This window comes from Mus musculus, chromosome 10 (genome assembly GCF_000001635.26).
Source record: "Mus musculus strain C57BL/6J chromosome 10, GRCm38.p6 C57BL/6J".
NCBI lineage: Eukaryota > Metazoa > Chordata > Mammalia > Rodentia > Muridae > Mus > Mus musculus.
Window position 1 is genome coordinate 74,383,448 of NC_000076.6, and position 19,682 is coordinate 74,403,129.

Here is a 19,682-nt window from a genome sequence, read left to right on the forward strand (position 1 = left end):
TTCCACAAGCAGCTGGTGCGAATGTTACCCCCAGCCAACTTTATCATGAGAGATAATATATATAATTTTTATATATAATTAATGGCCATATTTTCCATGGACACTTCCTTCTGCTCTGAATACTCAAATCACTATCTACCTTGCATTCCTCTTGCCAACCATTCCCCCACCATCATCTACCTCCATCATTGAGTCAGAAGCAGATAGCATTGCTTCATCTCTGTTGTATCTTCTAGAAAGGAAAAAGAAACCAAGAAAATGTTTGGTGGAGGCGCAGTATGGTGTGGGGAAAGGGGGTCCTCTGTGGGCCCATGCTGAGGAACCCCTTTCCCCTGAGGTACCAGCCATACGACGGATAATATAGAAATAGAGTTTATTTAGGGCATGGGGAGAGGTGTTAAGAGGGTAGTGGAGACAGAGAAAGGGAGGGGGAGAGAGAGAAAAAGAGAGAGAGAGAGAGACCATGAGCATGTGCAGAGAGAGGAGGAGGGGGCAAAGTGGAGAGAGGTAACTGTGGGGCGGAGCCTAGAAGGAACACCAACATTCTCCATCATCATATGAATAAGAAAAAAAAAATAGTTTACCTATATAAAAAACTGACCCACGACAGAAAGTCTTGTCACTTTCTAAGTTCACGCCCAAGGAGAGTTACAGGGTATGAATGAAGGCATATAACCACCGAAAGCAGAATGCGACCAGAAACAATTCATTTTTATCTATATTGAACATGGCGAGGCTGACAGACTTCCCATTTCTTATGCTGCTTCTAAGTACATTTGAAAAGCTAAAACTGCCTTGCGTTTCTCTTTGAGCGTTATGACAGGATGAGATTACTAGAGGCACCTGCAGTGTACTGCGCTGACACAAACCTGAGCATTGTGAATGTTCTCCGGAGGTGGTTTCTGGTTACTTGGACTAAACAGTTTTCTGTCGGCATTCTGCAGTGCTGCCGCAAGCTCTGAGCGCTTCCAAAGTCCGTATCATCAACAGAATAATTACCACGTCCCCGCCTTCCATTCGTGTGTTTGACTCTGTGCTCACTGCCCCTTGTAAAGGATATCGTAGAAATTCCAGTCACAGAATCAAAACACTTAAGTCAAAATAGAGCCTATTTATCAATCAAAAGCAGACTAAGTTTTTCTACTTGATTAATCTGTCAGTGTTTTATTGCATTAAGGTAAATGCTCTTCATAGTGGGTGCTTGATGAAAATGTCATTTTGCAACATCTACTGTAAAACACCAAAACACATGTTGAGCATATTTAAAAGTCTAATTTGTTTAAAAAATTATACTGGAGAGAACTATATAGAGGGGACATTTATTCTGGGTAGTAAGGGGTACAATTAAGTAATTCTAAAAATGAAAATTTATGCATGTATTGTTTGTAACTTCTTATGCATGCTTTGAGAATCACTCAATTTCAGAAAAATAAGAATATGACACAGTTTCTAACATATTCACAAGCATGTGTTTAAAATTATTAAATGAGCAGATGAACACTATTTATAATCTATTGTAAAGAATGTAAACTATATAGTATGATTCCTTCTTACAAAACAATTGTAAACTTAAATATGAAAATAAAAAGAAATACTAATAACTTGGCACATAGTCTACTGATTTAAGATAATCTTTCATTACCTGATTTTGTGTGAGTTCTGTTAGTGAGAAGTACAAAGGAAAATGAGCCTTATCACGGAACTTGTCAAAGGGAAGGGAAAGCCTTCCGCCTCCAGCATGAGCATTTTGTAATGAATGGGAAAACAATATGTGCTTTTTAGAAAGGACAACCCCTTGACTGAGAATTATGGTATTGCTTGGAAACAAAGGAGCGTTTACTTTGAAATGGTGACACACGCGGCAGGCATCTTTCTCCCAGGAATGAATTAGGCATGGCGATTTCGTCTTTTGCTTGATTTTCCCACTAGAATGTAGAGAATCATCGCTGTGACCCCATTCAGGTTTACAGTTTCCTATTACTGCTAAGAATCTCAACAGCTCTAAAGAGCTGCTGCCAGTCTCAACATGAGTCCTAGAATCCCACTTCAGTACTCGGTTTATGATTATAGAGAGTGGATAAAAAAAACAATCAAAAATAGCTCTTCCCAATAGACCACCCTCTTTGAGTTTAGACATATATAAGAGAACACGTGCAATTTCTATGTGTGGGGAGGAGTGCCAACTGATGGAAGAGGGGTGCAAGCTAAGGTAAGGGGTGAACAAGAGTGAAGGGAAGAGTTGGAAGTGGGAAATGGGGGTGGAAGGATGAAGATGAGGATGGAGATGAGGGAGGGGAACTGGGAGGAGAGGAGAACTTATCTGCAGGGATCTTCGCATCCAATGCAGAAAAATATAGTGTTTACTTAACACTGTTTTTTGTGTATTTCTTTCTTTTGTTTTGTTTCTTTCTGCCTCTAGCACAGGGATTCTCAGCCTAGGGAAGGCTCTAGACCGCGAGAGCACAGACCGCTACATCCTCATCGTCACAGCCTCAGATGGCAGACCGGATGGAGTAAGTGTTACCACAGGGGCGGGGATGCTAAAGAGTTCCACATCCATACATCTCTAAACCATGCATTAGAGCCCCAGTAGCCTTATTCACCCAGAACGAAATGCTTCTTTCTCAAAGGCCTTTCTTAACAAATGTACACACAATCTGGAAACTGCCCTGGTACCACAGCTTTCGATTTGAGGAACAGACCCCTGTGATTATACTCTTACTATTTGATTGTTGCAACTCACAGGGAACCTGAACTGAGATTTTTCTCTACCAGGGTCAGTCAGAAGCAGCATCCTAGTGCATTCTGAGGAGTTCTGGGCTGAACATCCTCCATTGAGGGCAACTCTTGCAGAGACAGTAGCGTGACTGGCTGTGTGGATAAATACATTTAAGGGCACAGGAAATTAGGTCAATTGAGGCCATAGGTTTGACCACTCTGGATCTAACAAAACCTGGATGATCCCCGCCTTAAGCTGCCCATGGCTTTAGAAACGTGAAGTCCATTTCCCACTCTCTCTAGACCTGATCCTCAGTTTTAAGAATAAATAAATTGATTTAATCATTCCAGAATTATTTTTATTTGCTTGCTTTGTTCCTTTCTTTGCTTTTAAACTTAGGAATTTGAACCTATAGCCTGGCCTGAGCCTCTACCACAAATCACAACCACAATCGTCTGGAATTAAAACACATTTATCTATGTTCATTCAATTACTTTGGTCACCGCTTCCGTATCTGGATTTCAAGGTCTTTTGGTGTTTCTGATATTCGTGATAGTTTATCCACTATTTTTTTGTTTTGGTTTCTATTTTATTCTTCTGTGTGTATGTGTGTATGTACAGTTTTGTGTGTATCTGTGTACGTGAACATAAGTACACAGTGCAGGACAGAGGTCAACCACAGGCCTTGGCTCAGGAGCCATCCACCTTGTTTTCTGAGGCAAAGTCTCTCATTGGGAACTAAGATTTCAGATTAAAATGGGTGCCAGTGAGTCCTAAGGATCTGTCTGTCTCAGTACCCCTAGCACAGGAGTGCCAAATGAAAACATATAAGCTTATAACACTGTGCCCAGCTTTTTATAGGGGTTCCTTGAGCTTGCAACACACAGAATTCGCACACAAAGTCATCTCCACAGCCCCTGTTTTTGGCTCCTTTAGTTGACTGCTTGTGTGTCAACTCAACAAATTTGCTAGAAACAATTCTGAACCTATGAGATAAATACATGAAGGTCACCCAGTCCAAATAGTCATTTTCCTAGTTTCCTTGAAACAACTTCTTTGCTCTATATGGCACTTAGGATGATCATAAGAGAATGTGTTTCTAACATTTACAGCCAGGGTATTACTGAGAAAAAAATCTGCCAAGATGAAAACATGTCAAATTAATATTTAATATAATAACCTTCATAAAAATAAAAATAGAGATAATTGGTCATATAAGGTCTCCCCTAAGAACAATTTGGACTTTTACAAGAGTTTGATAAGTACTATGCAGGAAATAAAACATGCAGTTCAAAGAATAGGAGACAAACGGAAGACTGGGGGAAAACAGCATGAGATTGATTTTATGCACAGAACATGTCTGATTTGTAGTGCGTCAGTGTTATATGAAGGTGCAAGAGTCAGAGTTTCTAGAAGAAACCTGGAATTTGACTAATGATTAAAGATTACTGAGGCTCCTGATCAGCTAATAGCTGAGAGGGAGCACTCAGGAAAAGAGGGAGGAGTTATTTAAATAACTATTTAAAGGGTATAATTAAAGTGAAGTGACATTCAGATATAGGACACTCAGATACAGGAAAAGGCAAAGGATAACTATAGCCTTGGGGTAAGTCACATTGTCAGTTGGAAATTAACAACCCGATATATAAGGTCTAGCCTTAAAAATAAAACATCTTAGACAAGGGAAGAGATGGAGAACAGCTAACATGTTCAGTGTCTAGACCAGGCACCATCTGCTAAGCGTGGCGCTGCTCATTCATGCAAGCCGTCTCTATTACAGCTACTCAGCTATAATGGGCATTTTCTGTCATTCACATGTGTTTCCTGATTCTGCTTTTCTGGTCACAGCGAGTCTAGGTTTTTATTTTCTCCTTTAATCATTAAGACCTCATTCAACTTTAAAAACTTGCTGGTTTTGGATAAGCCCTCACTTTTTTTTTCCATTAAACCTTAACATTTTCAAAAGTTTGTATTGAAAATCTTGAACTGTTTGGATTTTTTATCCAAACATATCTGCTTTGAATAATTTAATCATATATACACACGTATATAAAATAGGTGGGGAGGCACATGCCACAGATCCGGAAGAGTCCAGGAAAGAGCACCAGATGGGCAGGTGCTAAAGTTACAAAGTTACAGGCAGTGCTGAGCTGTCCTATGCGGATGCTGGAGCTGAAGTCAGGGCCTTGCCAAAAGCAACAAATGTTTTAAACTGCTGAGACTTCTCTTCAGAGCTTGGAAATACATTGTTTATAGGCACTGTACAGCCAGTATCAGAAGAAAAACGATACAATATAACCTAATGTATTCTGTGATCTTAGTAACACCTTTCTTATTTAAATTTGTTGGCTTAAATCTTTTGAGCAGCCATAATAAAAAAAAACTTTTTAAAGTTAATAATCATGACATTTAAAATAAATAAATAATGAACATGAACCAAGGGTAGTTCAGTTTTAATTAAATAAAAAATGAGTTTGTCAATTAAATAAAAAATTAATTTGTATGAAGTAAATTGCCAGGACAAGGTCTGTTGTTTTTGTTGCTGTTGTTACTGTTTGTTTTGTTTTATTTTTGGTTTTTCTGTTTTGTTTTGTTTTTTTTAAATGAAAATTCACTGTCTCCTTGAATAGTGGTAAAATAGAGACTGCTCACACTGTATTTCTCATTAATTTTGGAAAGGATGTTTTTGAAGTTTAATTTGACTTTCTTTGAATTTTCCTTCTTTATCTTTATTTGGAGTAATTAAAAACCTTAGGCAGCTACCTATAGTTTGTTATCATAAATATGTAGATTTCATTTACCATCGCAGGCATAAGTCATTTTCACATATTAATAGTTACATTCATTTAGAGTTATTTATGAGCTTGGCAAAGTGTAGCTAAAATAAGTTTTGATGGAAACTCTTATGTGTGTTGGTAATTATGCAGTTACTTTATGGTGTGTGCTTGCAGTAACAGCTTGTAGGTCCTCAGACCCTTGCTTCTATTTCCCTTTGAAGGGTTTTACAATTACTCGGTCCTTTTACGAAGTGTGTATGCAACATTTCTTAATTCTGAACTAAGCCTGGTCCAACAAAGCCAAACTAAACCAAAATCTGATTTGAAAATCTAGGCAAACACTATTATAGGTTCATGGATATATGTTGACTACCACATAATTATCTTCCTTTCTCTATGGCCATCCTTCGCATGCATAGAATGTACCTGCCATACCTAGGGTGACTTGAAGTGTCAGGGATGGGGTAAGAAGGAAGATCTTGTGCTCTTCCTCCTATCCTTCCAAATCTCTCCCATCACTCCCAGACAGACCTTTTCTCTGTCCCATCATTAACAATGACACTCTATTCCTTAGCTGTCTCCCTTGAAAAGTCTTCCAGCTCAGCCTCGGTGACAGGAAGAATATAATACAGTGACTTGAATAAGACTCCTGTGGCTCTTGGTACTGGCGCTTCAAGAGGTGGTGTGCACACTGCAGGCACTGCACTTCCTTGTTTATTGGCATTTTTAAAAAAAATCTAACTCTTAAATCATATATCCTAACTCTCATAAATTTATTTATTTTATGAATATGAGTATGTAGATGTTTTCAGACACACCAGAAGAGGGCATTAGATCCCATTACAGATGGTTGTGAGCCACCATGTGGTGGCTGGGAATTGAACTCAGATCCTCTAGAAGAGCAGTCAGTCCTCTAAACCTCTGAGCCATATCGCCAGCCCCCACATCCTAACTCTCAACCATTAAAATTTCATATTTTTGAAAATAGAATTTCCAAAATATGAATAAACTTTTTGTCTATTCAGATGCAAGGACAGTGTGTATAAGTAGATTTTGTTTTGGTTTTGTTTTTGGGTTTTTTGTTGTTGTTGTTTTCTTTCCTGGTCATTATTGTGGGTCACAGTCTTTACAGCTGGGTAGAACTTCCCACTGCATCCTCTCCATTAGTAGCTTAAATAGCAACTTCTGAGCCTATGAGATCTAGTCCTCACGGAGGCGGCTTTCAGATCACTTTCTGGGCTGGAGATGAGAGCATGGGCCCACTCTTCCTTTTAGGTCTAGGACCCCATCTGGTGGAGACCAGTGCAAACCCTGTGCAGGCTGCCAGTCCCTCTGAGTCCCTCCTCTTCCAAGGCCTATGTTGAACATTTATGGTGTCTTCAGCAATGGGGTCCGACTTTCAAGTTTGGGGCCACAAAGGACAATGACATTAGCCTATATTGCTTTGTACTCTTCTTCTTAGCTTACCAACAACAACTGGAAGTTTCTCATGTTTGCAACTAAGGGTTTTGTTAGATAATCTATGACTCCAAAGAGAGGGCAATTTTCCTCAGTGTAGAATTCTGAGTATATTTAAATGATCTTATAAATACTGTTTTTGTCTACATTTTTAAAAACATTCTTATGTAAATTTCTGCCTTCCTCCCCCTACTTTATATATTTACCTCTGAAACCCCCTCCCAGGTTAAAGTCCCCCCTGTTTTTCCTATTTCTCCCTTCATAAAGCCCGGGTCCTACTGTCCTCCTCTCTAGCGATCCTTCTCTGTGCCCTCACCCCAGTGATCCCTTTTTACTTTCATAGTATCTGCAGTTACTTCAGGCTACATACATACACATCAAGGTTTAGAACTGGGCACAACAAATAAAAAGACTTTTTTCTGGGTCTGTGTTAACTCAGTATAATATTGTCTAGCTCTATCTCCTCATCGTCAGTGTTCATGGTTTCATTTTTTCTTTACCACTGAGTAATATCTATAGTGTATACGTACCTCATTCTTATTATCCATCCATCAACTGAAGGACATTTAAGTTGTTTCCATTTATCTCCTTGCCACTGTGACTAGGGCAGCAATGAACACGGCCAAATAAGTATCTGTGAAGTAGGGTGTTGAGTCCTTTGGGCATATGCCAATGAGTGGTATATCTGGGTCATATGATAGATTTATTTTTAACTTGTGGGGGGATTTCCTCAGTGGCTGTCCCCATGTGCAGTCACATCACCAGGGAATGGTGGCTCTCTGTCACTCACATCCTCACCAGCATGTGATGGCAGTTGTTTTATACATCTCAGCCATTCTGATGGGAGTAAGATGAAGTCTCAAAGATATAATTAACATTTCCCTAATTGCTAAGGATGCTGAATAATTTTTGAACTATTTTTTAACCATTTTCATTTCTTCTTTTGCGAGGTCTCTATTCAGAGCCATAGCTTATTTTTTCTATTTTTAAAAAACACTCATTTTTTTTATGTGTATGAGTGTTTTATCTGTACGTATGTATGTGCACCACATACATTCATAATACCTAGAGAGGTCAGGATAGAGTACTGGGTCCTTTGGGACTGGACCTACTGTTGTGAATCACCATGTAGGTGCTATGCTGGGCATCACACCTGGGTCCTCTGTAAGATCAACAAGTACTCTAACCACTGAGCCGAATCTCCAGCTCTCCTTCCTCCATAGCCCATTTTAAATTGGGTGATGCATAATCTTGATTCTGTTTGTGAGTTCTTCGTAGATTCTGGATTAAATGTTCAGAATGTACTTTAAAATAATTTAATATTGTTTATGCCTAATTATGTATTATTTTAAAATATTTTACTTGATTTTCATTTTTCTTATCCAGAATAGATTTTTTTACTCACATAATATACCCTAATTAGGGATTCCCCTTCTTATATAATTCCCAGTTTCTTCCCGTATCCCCTCCCCTTTGGATCCACCCCCTATTAGACTGAAGCATGAACTAACCAGTACCCCCAGAGCTCGTATCTCTAGCTGCATATGTAGCAGAAGATGGCCTAGTTGGCCATCACTGGGAAGAGAAACCCCTTGATATTGCAAACTTTATATGCCCCAGTACAGGGGAACGCCAGGGCCAAGTAGTGGGAATGGGTGGGTAGGAGAGCAGGGCGGAGGGAGGGTATAGGGAACTTTCTCAGGATCGCATTTGAAATGTATATAAAAAATGATCTAATTAAAAAAAAGAACTTATTCCTATTATTCTGGTAAATGAATACACGGTGTGTCAGAATCACATTCTCATCAGTGCTCTCAGTAAGATTCAGTCTGAGGCTGTAATTCTAAAATAATGACACAATTAAACTAAAGTTTAACCTGAAAAAAAAAAAAGACTGAAACATTGGATTTGTAGCTCTATGGGAAAGTCTTTGGCTAGTATTTACAGAGCACTAGGTTCAATTCACAGGTCCATGTGATTCTCCTCCAATTCCCTTATTATACATTTATAAGTATTTTTTTCATTTAAACTTGCATAAATAAAAGTGCATCATCTTTTGTTTTACCAGTCAGTACACTTAAATTTTGTATATCTTAATTTTTTTTTTACTCCCAGACTATTTTTTTAATGATTTAATTAGTTAATTTGATAGGATCAACGAAGTTCATAATATAACAGGCATCTGAGATAATACACATACAATCAGCATTTTTTTTAATTGAGAAGTCCTTTGTGTGGATAATTTTTCATTGCTTCTTAGACCATGAACTCTTTGGAAAACCAAGGTCGCTATATCAGTATCTACCTAAGAGCCATCACAGTCAAAGAAAATTAGTGTATATAAACTACTGCTAAAGAAACACCTTTCCTGTGTTAGTTTAGAATGGAATATATATTTTTAAGATTTGTTCTTTATTGAAAATAAAAAGCAAAGAGGTAATCAAAATGGGTATCAACCACAGGTGATCAATGATAGTATTTAGTACTAAAATACAAACATTTCTAACTAATGTGATTGTAAGAGATAAAACATCTGAGAAAATAATAAGCAAATTTCTCAGAATAATTACCTCATTTATTAGGCTTGTTGATTTGATATCTGTTTAATGGTCATATTACAAATTCACCTATAGAATTGTGAGAAGCACCATTTTATTATACCTTTATTAGCATGGACTATATTCAATTTCTTAATAACTAACTTTTAAAACCTAGAATCTGTCCTCAATATGAAGCAAGATCCATGTTGAATCATAGTGTGACCGTCTTCCTGACCAACCTGAAAGCCAAAACCACTATGCCCTGTAGCCAGGCAGTCTAGGGTTATGTTCCCATGGTCAAAAGAGAACAACCAGTAAAATATAGACAGAGTCAAGAGGAGTACTGAGATCCAGGCAACTTTGACACAAGCATTGTCCCTCTCTTAAGAAAGGTTTAAGCCAAAAATTACCCACCCATGTGGATTCCCATCAGCTCCTGTAAAACTCAGAACGGTGTCAGAAAGTATGCCCAGGATCCCACCAGTGTGTCTTCCACACAGTGATGACTCAGTTAGTTCCCCTGGGCATCAACCAGCTGCAGGTCAGTCTCTGACAGTGGATCCAAGATAGTCTTCAAGCCTACTGCTCCACGGAAAGAAGAACCAACAGAAAGAAAGAAAGAAAGAAAGAAAGAAAGAAAGAAAGAAAGAAAGAAAGAAAGAAAGAAAGAAAGAAAGAAAGGAAGGAAGGAAGGAAGAAAGGAAGGAAGGAAGGAAGGAAGGAAGGAAGGAAGGAAGGAAGGAAGGGAGGGAGAAAGAGAAAGAAAAAGAGAAAAAGAAAAAGAAGAAAAGAAAAGAAAAGAAAAGAAAAGAAAGGAAAGGAAAAAAGAAAAGAAAAGAAAAGAAAAGAAAAGAAAAGAAAAGAAAAGAAAAGAAAAGAAAAGAAAAGAAAAGAAAAACTATATAGGGTGATAAAAATAGATTGGTAGGAAATGCAGAGGTGGACATAGAGGTGTCCAGGGAGCTTGATGGAAAGCCAGAGACACAAGTGCAACCACTCTGAAGTCTTAGCTTCAAGCTGTCAAATTTTATATCTGTTCACCCTCAGGCAAATTGGGAGATACTGCTGCTATAAAACACATTAAAAAAAAAGAACCTGGTTTCACCTCTAAGATAACTTGAAATAACATTTGTTAAAATATTTTTCTGTTACAAAAGCATTGTGGCTTTCTTGGGAAAGATTTGAGAAATATAGAAATGGTTACAAGGGAAAAATAAAACCCCTGCATTTCATCTAGTCAGAAGAATTTTAATTTCTTTACATAAACTCACAGTATTTTTACATGCATGTGTATTCGTTCGTATGCATCTTTTAAATTAAATGATGTTATTGGAATCTATGCAGGGAAGAGTACAAATCCCACACCTGGACAGCTTGATGAGTTTCCAAGCTGAGAGAGCATCTGTGAGAGTAGCCCACTGCAGCAAACAAGTTCTTCATCTCTTGAAAGATCTAACCTTTCCATGACCTAGAACTTCCTCCAACTCTCCACCTTGCCACGCCAGACTGACGTGTGTAGTTAGTGTGTAGAATTCTCACCTATGTCAGTGAAACTGTGTAATTCCATGTGATTGTGCCTGGTTTCTGTCACTCAACCTTACATTCCAGAATTATACCACAGGATCACTCATGGCAGTTAGGTCTCATGTCCTCACACTCTACCCCTGTCTATCTCATGCATGGACATTGGGTAGTTTCCAGATTTTGACTACTGGATGCTGTTGTGATCCTCTTGATGTCTTTCAGTCAAAGTTTGATTGAACATTACACACATATAAATCATGTGCATTTAGCTCTATGTTAAGAAGGGGTGAGCCATCACTGCACACAAATAAACAAGCCCCCCACATCCAGCACCTCTCTGTGGTTTTAATGTGAGATGAACCTGTTATAGAATAGATCCAGAGGTTTAAGATGACTTTATATGGAAGGGTGTTCTTGATTTTGTTTAGTAGAGGTAGCTTAAAGTAGAAGTCTTGGAAGCTGGGATTAAATCTGAGTTAAGGCAACATGGCTCCTGAGTTCACCAAGGAATCACACTGTTTTCAACAGAAAGTATGGGCTTTTATCCACTTTGGCAGCCAGGAGGCACTACTTTGTCTCTTTCCACTTCTTAATGGCCATACAACGTCTTCTGAGTCACTTAATTAAACTCATATTCTGTGTCTAGTCTAGTTTTACTGAAAATTACCTCCAGATTAGTAAAAATTCTGTTTTTTATATACATACCTTCTCTGGTGTTCCAGGCTCAAAGTGTCCCTATTTTCTTAAACAAATCTTGAACCAGACTCTCACAGGGTTTTCATCCTCTCTCTACCTCTTATAGCTCATTGACCTGCAATTAAGCATCTTAATAGCCTAGCATATTTCATGTTTTACCTTGTAAGTTAGGGTTCTGTCTTCCCATGTCTGTTCTTTTGCCACCTGTAACCAATCCCACACTGAGACAGAGGGAGGCAGAGGCCAAAGTTGGAGGGAGGCTCCAGTTCAATTCACACATAAAGACAAACTTATTGACCCTGAGGCCTCAACCTCCGTAACAGTTTATGGTTTGGTAGGCCAAGATTTCCCTGTAAGAAAGGAGCATCCACAGAACCGAGCAATTTAGCTGACACCAATGTCACTGTCTGGGGACTCAATGAAACAACTTTACGACTGCTGATAATTTGTCGGGCTCAAATTCTTGATTTAGATGTAAATATTAAGGCATACTAAGGTGATATGTTCTGACAGCATTAGCTTCCATGAAAATAGTTATTTATATGTCAGGCTATTTGATAGTGTACATTTATGTCTTGATTCCATTTGATAGTATATATGTTTCTGTCTAATTGTGAAATACATAATTGATGAAAATTGCAGAATAGTACAGTTTGCGGATAAAAGGGTATATGTGTGTATAAATAAATGCTCACCAGGTCTGGAGAGATGGCTCAGTGGTCAAGAACAACAACTTCTCTTCCAAAGGTCCTGAGTTCAAATTCCAGCAACCACATGGTAGCTCACAATTATCTGTAACGAGATCTGACACCCTGTTCTAGAGTGTCTGAAGACAGCTACAGCATACTTACACTAAATAAATAAATAAATAAATAAACCTTTAAAATTTTTAAAATAAATAAATTCTTACCACCCATAAAATGTGAACAAGCTAAACTTAGTATAACCTAAAAGGTGGACCCCTAGGAGATACTTGGCATGCTCAGAAGTTGTGTGCCCTCTACTATATCATTGACTCTCTATCTGTTTTGTTGGTTTGTTTGTTCTTAATGTTCTGTATCTTTTTTCCTTTGGAAAGCTAAGGAACTAAGATGCCTTTCTGACAGAGAAAAACCAGTGTGAACACTTAACTCAGTCTCAAAGGACAGCAGCTCCTCTCACACTGAATCTTCTCTTCTCTTCCCTTAAGACCTCAACTGCCACTGTGAACATAGTGGTGACGGACGTCAATGACAACGCTCCCGTGTTCGATCCCTATCTGCCCAGGAACCTCTCTGTGGTGGAGGAAGAAGCCAATGCCTTTGTGGGTCAAGTCCGGGTAAGTGGAATCATCGTTTAGCTTATGTGTTTTTGTAGGAACCTAAGTTCTTACACTGTAATTTTGAAAAGATACACAGTTCAAGTAATCTATAAATGACTTGTAGAATACTCTTCATGACTCTTTGGTAGTCAGATCCTATATATTTTATTTTTATTTGTTATATTTAATGACATTTGTATAATTTAAACATTCACTAACATTAGAGTTTTCCTTTCTGACTTAACCCATGTAACTTTATTTTCTGAAAAAAAAAAAAAAGAACTATATACAGAGAGTTGTATTTTAGTGTACAATTAGGTTTGGATGTGGACCTTCCAAATTCAAAATGTAGAATTCCAGATGTGAATCCGTTGGATGTTATAAACTTGCCTTTAGATTCCTTGTTGTGTATTCCTGCACACTCTAGGGTAAATTTTTAGGTGTGTTCTCTCACTTCCTGTGTGTACATGATAGGCGTGTTCTGCAGTATATATCTTCAGTGCCATGGAAGAGCCCAGAGCTCTGGGTACATTGGTAGACTGCTCACCCACTGAGCCATAGCCTCAACTCTACAGTTGCATTTGGCAAACTACCTCACTTTAATTAAGGTATATCCAAGTTCCCACACATGCTCTGTGCTTTAGGACAAGAGATATCGAGAGACGGGTAGTATCTGCTTCATCAGATGAAGCATGGAGGTGTCCTTTGGGGGAAAGGGCATTGCTAAGGCTTACCCCTGGGAGATAGCTGAGGCAAGTAACATTATAAACTGGATACTGATTTAGTGCTGTTTGTGCCCTGGACTTCTGGTCAACCAACCCTACCTGTCCTTGGGGGTTAGAGGTAAGGTGACACAGAATCAATGACATATAACCCAGAAGCAGGTGAGAAACACTGTAGCAAAGCTTGTCTGAACACTGCTACAAGCTACTATAAATATCCTCCACCCATGCCCCATTGGTCCCAAGAAAGCATCTCTTTCAAACAGCCGTTCCCAATTGGCTGGCATGGTCTGCTTCAGCATTCTTTGGTCTCTCAGAAAGTCTTCAATTAGGTCCTGCTACAGGAGATGCCTTTGCAGCTGCTCAGCCCCAGCATTTACATAAAGATGGACACCACTGTTCCTCCTACATTTAGCTCAATTTTTACTAAGATCAGAAGTTCGATGATGTGAGCATCAGTGAGAAGAAACATGACACAGTCATACAGCTGAGCTGCCTACCCATGTCTGGATCCAGGAACAGGAAAAAAAAAAATCTCTTCTAAAAGAATGTTCCAAAGGACTAAAAAAACATCCTGCAAGGTTCCACCTTTCAAAGAATCCACCATCGTCCACTAGTCCTGGCTTGAGGGACAATCCTTGAGCATAAGAACTCTGAGAGGACATTCATCCAAGCCCTAACACTCAACAAGGAATGAGAGTCAGTCACCAAGACCCCAAATCCAAGTGTCAGGCTCTGTTCTATCTCCCTTTGTGCTCATTGTTGTTTGTTTGTTTGTTTGTTTGTTGGGAGGTTTTTTTGTTTTTTGTTTTTCAAAAATTTCTGGCTGGTTCTATGAATAGGCATCTTCTAGAATTCTGCTGGGGTTTTTTTGTTTGTTTGTTTGTTTGTTTGTTTTTGTTTTTCAAAAATTTCTGGCTGGTTCTATGAATAGGCATCTTCTAGAATTCTGCTGGGGTTTTGTTTGTTTGTTTGTTTTGTTTTTTGTTTTTGCTTTTTTGTTTTTTTAACCAAGCATCAAGTCTGATGTTTAGTTGAATCTACTGACTATGGAAGACGTTTTCTTTAAATGCTATTTAATGAGATTTTCACATCAGGTCCTAAGATTTCCCCCCATCCCATTCTCATGTGTATGTATGTGTGCCTGTCTATACATGTGTGTATGTGTGCATGTGCATGTGGGAGGGTATGTGTCCATGTGTGTATATGTGTATATATCTGGGTGTATGTGTGCATACATATGTATATTGTGTACATGTGTATGCATGTATGCTTGTGTGTGTTATGCATGTGTGTGCACGTATATAGACACACATGTGGATATACATGGATTTGGAAGCTGATGTCAGTAAATACCCTGGATTGTTCTTCCACTTTTTTCAGTGTGGTAGGGTCACTCAACCAAATCCAGAGATCACTGATCTGTCTAGCCTCTATAGCCAGCTTGCTCTGAGGATCCCTTATCTCTGTCTCCAAGGTTGGAATCATGAGTGGATCATCACACACACCTATCATGTGTACGGATTCTGATGACCTAAACTCTGATACTTACACTTCCACAGCAAATACTTACACACTGAACCACCTCCCCAGCCCATGTCCTGAGAATTTGATTGGCTAGTTTGAATCCATTCTTTCTTCTTCCATAGATCTGCCAATACTCTGACTGCCAACTTTATGGCCATTATCATTTTTAGTCCCTGTTTCCAATCTGAGAGAGAAAATACTTTGCATTTTCCTTCTACTCCAATGCATCACCAAGGAGAGCCTGGACCATTGTGATGTTAGAGGTGTTACATCACCAACTAGAGAGCAGATGTGAAGCCATTCATGCAGTGGCTCCACTGCTTCACACCATCTCTAGTGTCAAGAACCACACATGGATTTTACAAAAAAAAAAAAAAAAAAAAAAAAAAAAAAAAAGAAAGAAAGAAAGAAAGAAAGTAAGTAAAGAAAAGAAAAGAAAAGAAAAGAAAAAGGAAATAAAGAAAAAATCACAAGTGCTGGAAGATTTAGAAATTGTTTCTTAGGGGTCTGGGGAGATGGCTCAGTGGGTAAGGACCCTTGTTGCACAACCACATGACCCTGACTTTCAATCACCAGAAGCCACATAAAAAGCCAAATGTAGCCAAAATGTGCCTGGTTCCCAATTGTGTGGGAAGCAGAGAGAGAACAATCTCTGGGACTCACTGGCTTCCAGCCCAGCTCCAGGTTCCAAGACAGACAAATGTCTTGGGGGGTGGGGTTGGGGAAGGGGGAAAAGAGATAAGACAGAGAATGCTGGCAGAGGGCACTCAGTATCTAGTATCTTTACTTCCTTTTACAGTTCCCATAGGGGCATACATTCCCACACATACATGTTCATATACCACATAGATACTCAACACACACACACACACACACACACACACACACACACACACACACACAAACACACACACACACACAAACACACACACACACACACACACACACACAAACACACATACACAGCTGTGAGTTTTAGCTATACTACACACATTCATAGTCCAGGAGCTATTTTTGGATCCTTGAATGAAAGACACACACATATACATTAGCTTATTTTTAAAATACCTTGGCTACCTCAAAGGCTGGGCACTCCTAAACCTTCTCCTGCTACATCAGGCTCAATCAGGGAAGTGGCCCGTCTACTTACCCAAAAATCTCACATGGCTTGTTGGCTTTATCTCCTGCCACTATCTTTTTTTCTGAACCATGGTGATTCTTCCCGTTCTTTTCTGCATCCTTTCCCACTCAACTTTAAGTGACCTACCTTGTGCTCAACCATTGGCCATTGGCATCTTTATTGATCAATCAAAAACCAATTAAGGACAAGGACCTTCAGTGTCTGGACATGCAGGCAGCTGATTGAATCAAAGAATTAATACCAAATTTCAACACACACACATACACACACATTTAAATATATTAAGATAGTACTACAGACAAACAAAGGAAGAAAGTGACCCAAAGAAGGCAGTCATTAGACCAGCCACCACATAGAAAACAGATAAATATCAGGGTACATTTGAAGGAGAGATAGTACAAACACTTGTAACAGAACTGTGCCCCAAAGCATCATTGATTCAGGAAAACTCATGGCTACAGGTACTGAAGGTAGAGTGATACATTGTAGCCTTCCTTTATCCATCATAAGCAAATGGGCACACTACTTTGTGTGGATAATAAATGAGATGGTAGATGCTAACAAATGGGCACTGACCAAGCATGGCAGAGGCCATGACAGCTGGACACAGGATGGTCTCTAGAAGCCACCAGGAAGGGTGACAGAAGTCTACACTAGAGGCTGCTATGGAAACATCATGTTGAAGTAGAAAGAGCCATACTGAGGATGGGCATGGGCAAGAGGGACACAGAGAGGTCAAGAGAGGTCGAGAATCCCTTCCAGAACGGTAAAAAGATAACTTAAAACAGGAAATGGAAGCATGACACACCATATTTTTAATAAACAAAACATCCCACAGCATTAAGATTTTGTACACTGTATTCATTGTAGAAAATTCCGGGGACTCAAAATCGGTTTAAGATGGGGCGACATTAGATGTGTAGGTGACAAAGATTAATTACTGTCGTGAAAGATTCAATACTCAAGGAGAAATAAACAGAGGTAAGAATCCAGGCATGAGACTTTGGCCTATCACTGATAAGTGAATTACATTAGAGTCTCCACTCTGAAATACCATATTGTTTAAACCAAATTCTTTCAATCATATCATGACTATTCATATGAAACATATCCAATTATTTGTGGAAATTACCATTCATACTTTCTTTACTAAAGGGATAGACTCTATACACGGTGTATAAATAAAAACATGAGGAAGTACAAATAAGGGTGTCAATTTGTAGTCAACTTTTATTTTCTTCTTTCTCATTTTATCATTTCCCCCAGTGATTTTGGAAAAGGTATGGCATTAGCCCCCTCCACTGATTTGTTCTTTCGTTTGATAACACATGATCTAGAAAGCCTATTTCAGATTTGAAAACTGAAATATGAACCTAGCAGCTATCATATGATACAGTGTATCTAGCTATTCATTAGGCTGTGGTATTTCTACATGAAACTAGAACCGACTTGAATGTGCAAAAAAGAGATAAACATCCCAAATAGCTCTACATACATCTGACTCTGCAGCTTCCGGAACAGTATAATGTGCTTCCAATGGAATTTTGATGCCTCAGAATGGAATCCTGTTGCTACCTAATGATAATTATATAATACATTAATTTTACTAAATGACTACTGATCTCCCTGTAAAATTTAATCTTAATTGTCATCACACACTATTAAGATAGACTCAAAATCAGGATACATATGGTTAATTACCCTACTAAGCTTGAGTTATTGGATTCTGCTTATGTTCTCATGGTGTTTCAATATGAGGTATTCAATGTTTTAGATTCAAAAGCTGAAAGAATTTTTTGTTTACTTTTTAAAGAGCTATATAGTAATGAGTACAATGTTTAAGATTATATATGTCAAAATTATTTCAGGGAACCACCATTAATAGAATAGAATATAAACTACCAAGCAGAGAATATTAATTAGGATTTTACAATTCACAAGTAAGTACTGGAGGTAAAAAACAATAAGCTTATCAATATTTTCTAACTGCTTGAAGTTGCAAAATAGTAATGGAGGAAATATATATATAGCATAAAACCTAGTCACACAGTATGAAGATGTGTGTGTCCAATTGGTGTGTGTGTGTGTGTGTATGTGTGTGTATTATTTATAAAAGAGATGGAAACACATTGCAGTGCTAAGGTGGTCAGGAAAGGGTTCAGAGGGAAAAAAGTCATTTTTAGTTCATCTGTAACCACTTGCAACACTATGTTGAGAAAAAGGGAGCCAAGATTATGAAGCAGTAAGCCATTAAAACATGACATAATTCATGTGGAGTGCTGGTTTAAGGTCACTGAAGTTGAGAGTAACTCATCACTGAAGATGTGCTTTAACTAGTCCTGATACCCAGTGAGTTGTAAGATCAATGGGAATCAATGGTGCTTATAATCATGTATCCAGATCACTTCCAGTGGAAAGACACTGCTAGTTTAAATTGGGGTGGGGGAACAGTCTCCCCACCACCAATCATGTCATCGTATTCCACAGGATACCATCAGCAGTAACTTGACTTCACTATAGGAAAAAATGGACCCTAATATTTCTGGTAGTGGCTACAAGTGTCTAGCTTAACACACTGTATGCTTCGGCCCATCTCTGTGAATATGTAGGTTAATCGGGGTTAGAGGGAGGGTAGATGAGGATAGAAGGCTCTAAGCTCACACCCCAGGTATCTAACCTCTCTAGTTGCATCTCACTGAAAAAAAATATATATCTGAAGAGCCAAACATCTTCAAATTCAGAAGCAATTGTTTGTCTACTTCTCAAAAACCCTCGGGCATAAACATGCACAGACCACACCAGGGAAGGCAAACTCAGGAAGAGCATTTCCTGTTAAGTTTAAATTGGCTCTTAACCTTGTGTACAATGTAGAAGACAACTCCCAGCAAACCTCCCATCAAAGTCCACCACACTCTTATAGTCCTGTAAGTCCTGAGTCAACAAAACATCCTTTCAGTTCTAATACAAAGATGTTGAATTTATTTAACCTAAAATCAAGGGCATTTCATGGGAGATTTGTGTGCTAACTCATCACTGGGATATAGTGTAATGATTCATTTCTAACCCCTTCAAGCAGTTTTAGAATCATTAGTAAGCTGTGGTGTTCAGAAGGGAAGTGGCTGTGTCATTTTGAAAAGAAAATTCATGTTTCCTTCAACTGTACATTTTAATATTAAACAAAATAAATCTGAACCTCTGGGGTCTGTCGCTGATTAATGTAGCTGTTGTCTCTCTGTGTGGGGCTCAAAAAAATGAAATGGAGGTAGGGAGCTTTATGA

The 19,682-nt window shown here is 38.6% G+C and overlaps 1 protein-coding gene across 35 annotated transcripts in view; it reads left to right on the plus strand.

Annotated features, from left to right (window-relative positions):
- The window catches only part of Pcdh15 (protocadherin 15), a 1,553,555-nt gene that overhangs the window by 1,287,171 nt on the left and 246,702 nt on the right, over positions 1-19,682 (plus strand). For all 35 annotated transcript variants that reach the window (XR_001779427.2, XR_001779431.2, XR_001779430.2 and 32 more), the window contains 2 exons: positions 2,420-2,513; positions 12,904-13,032. Coding sequence is in view for 18 of the 35 variants with exons in the window: in XM_017313785.2 (XP_017169274.1) it covers positions 2,420-2,513; positions 12,904-13,032 (223 nt within the window). In the remaining 17 variants the exon portion in view is untranslated. The remainder of the gene's footprint in view (positions 1-2,419; positions 2,514-12,903; positions 13,033-19,682) is intronic.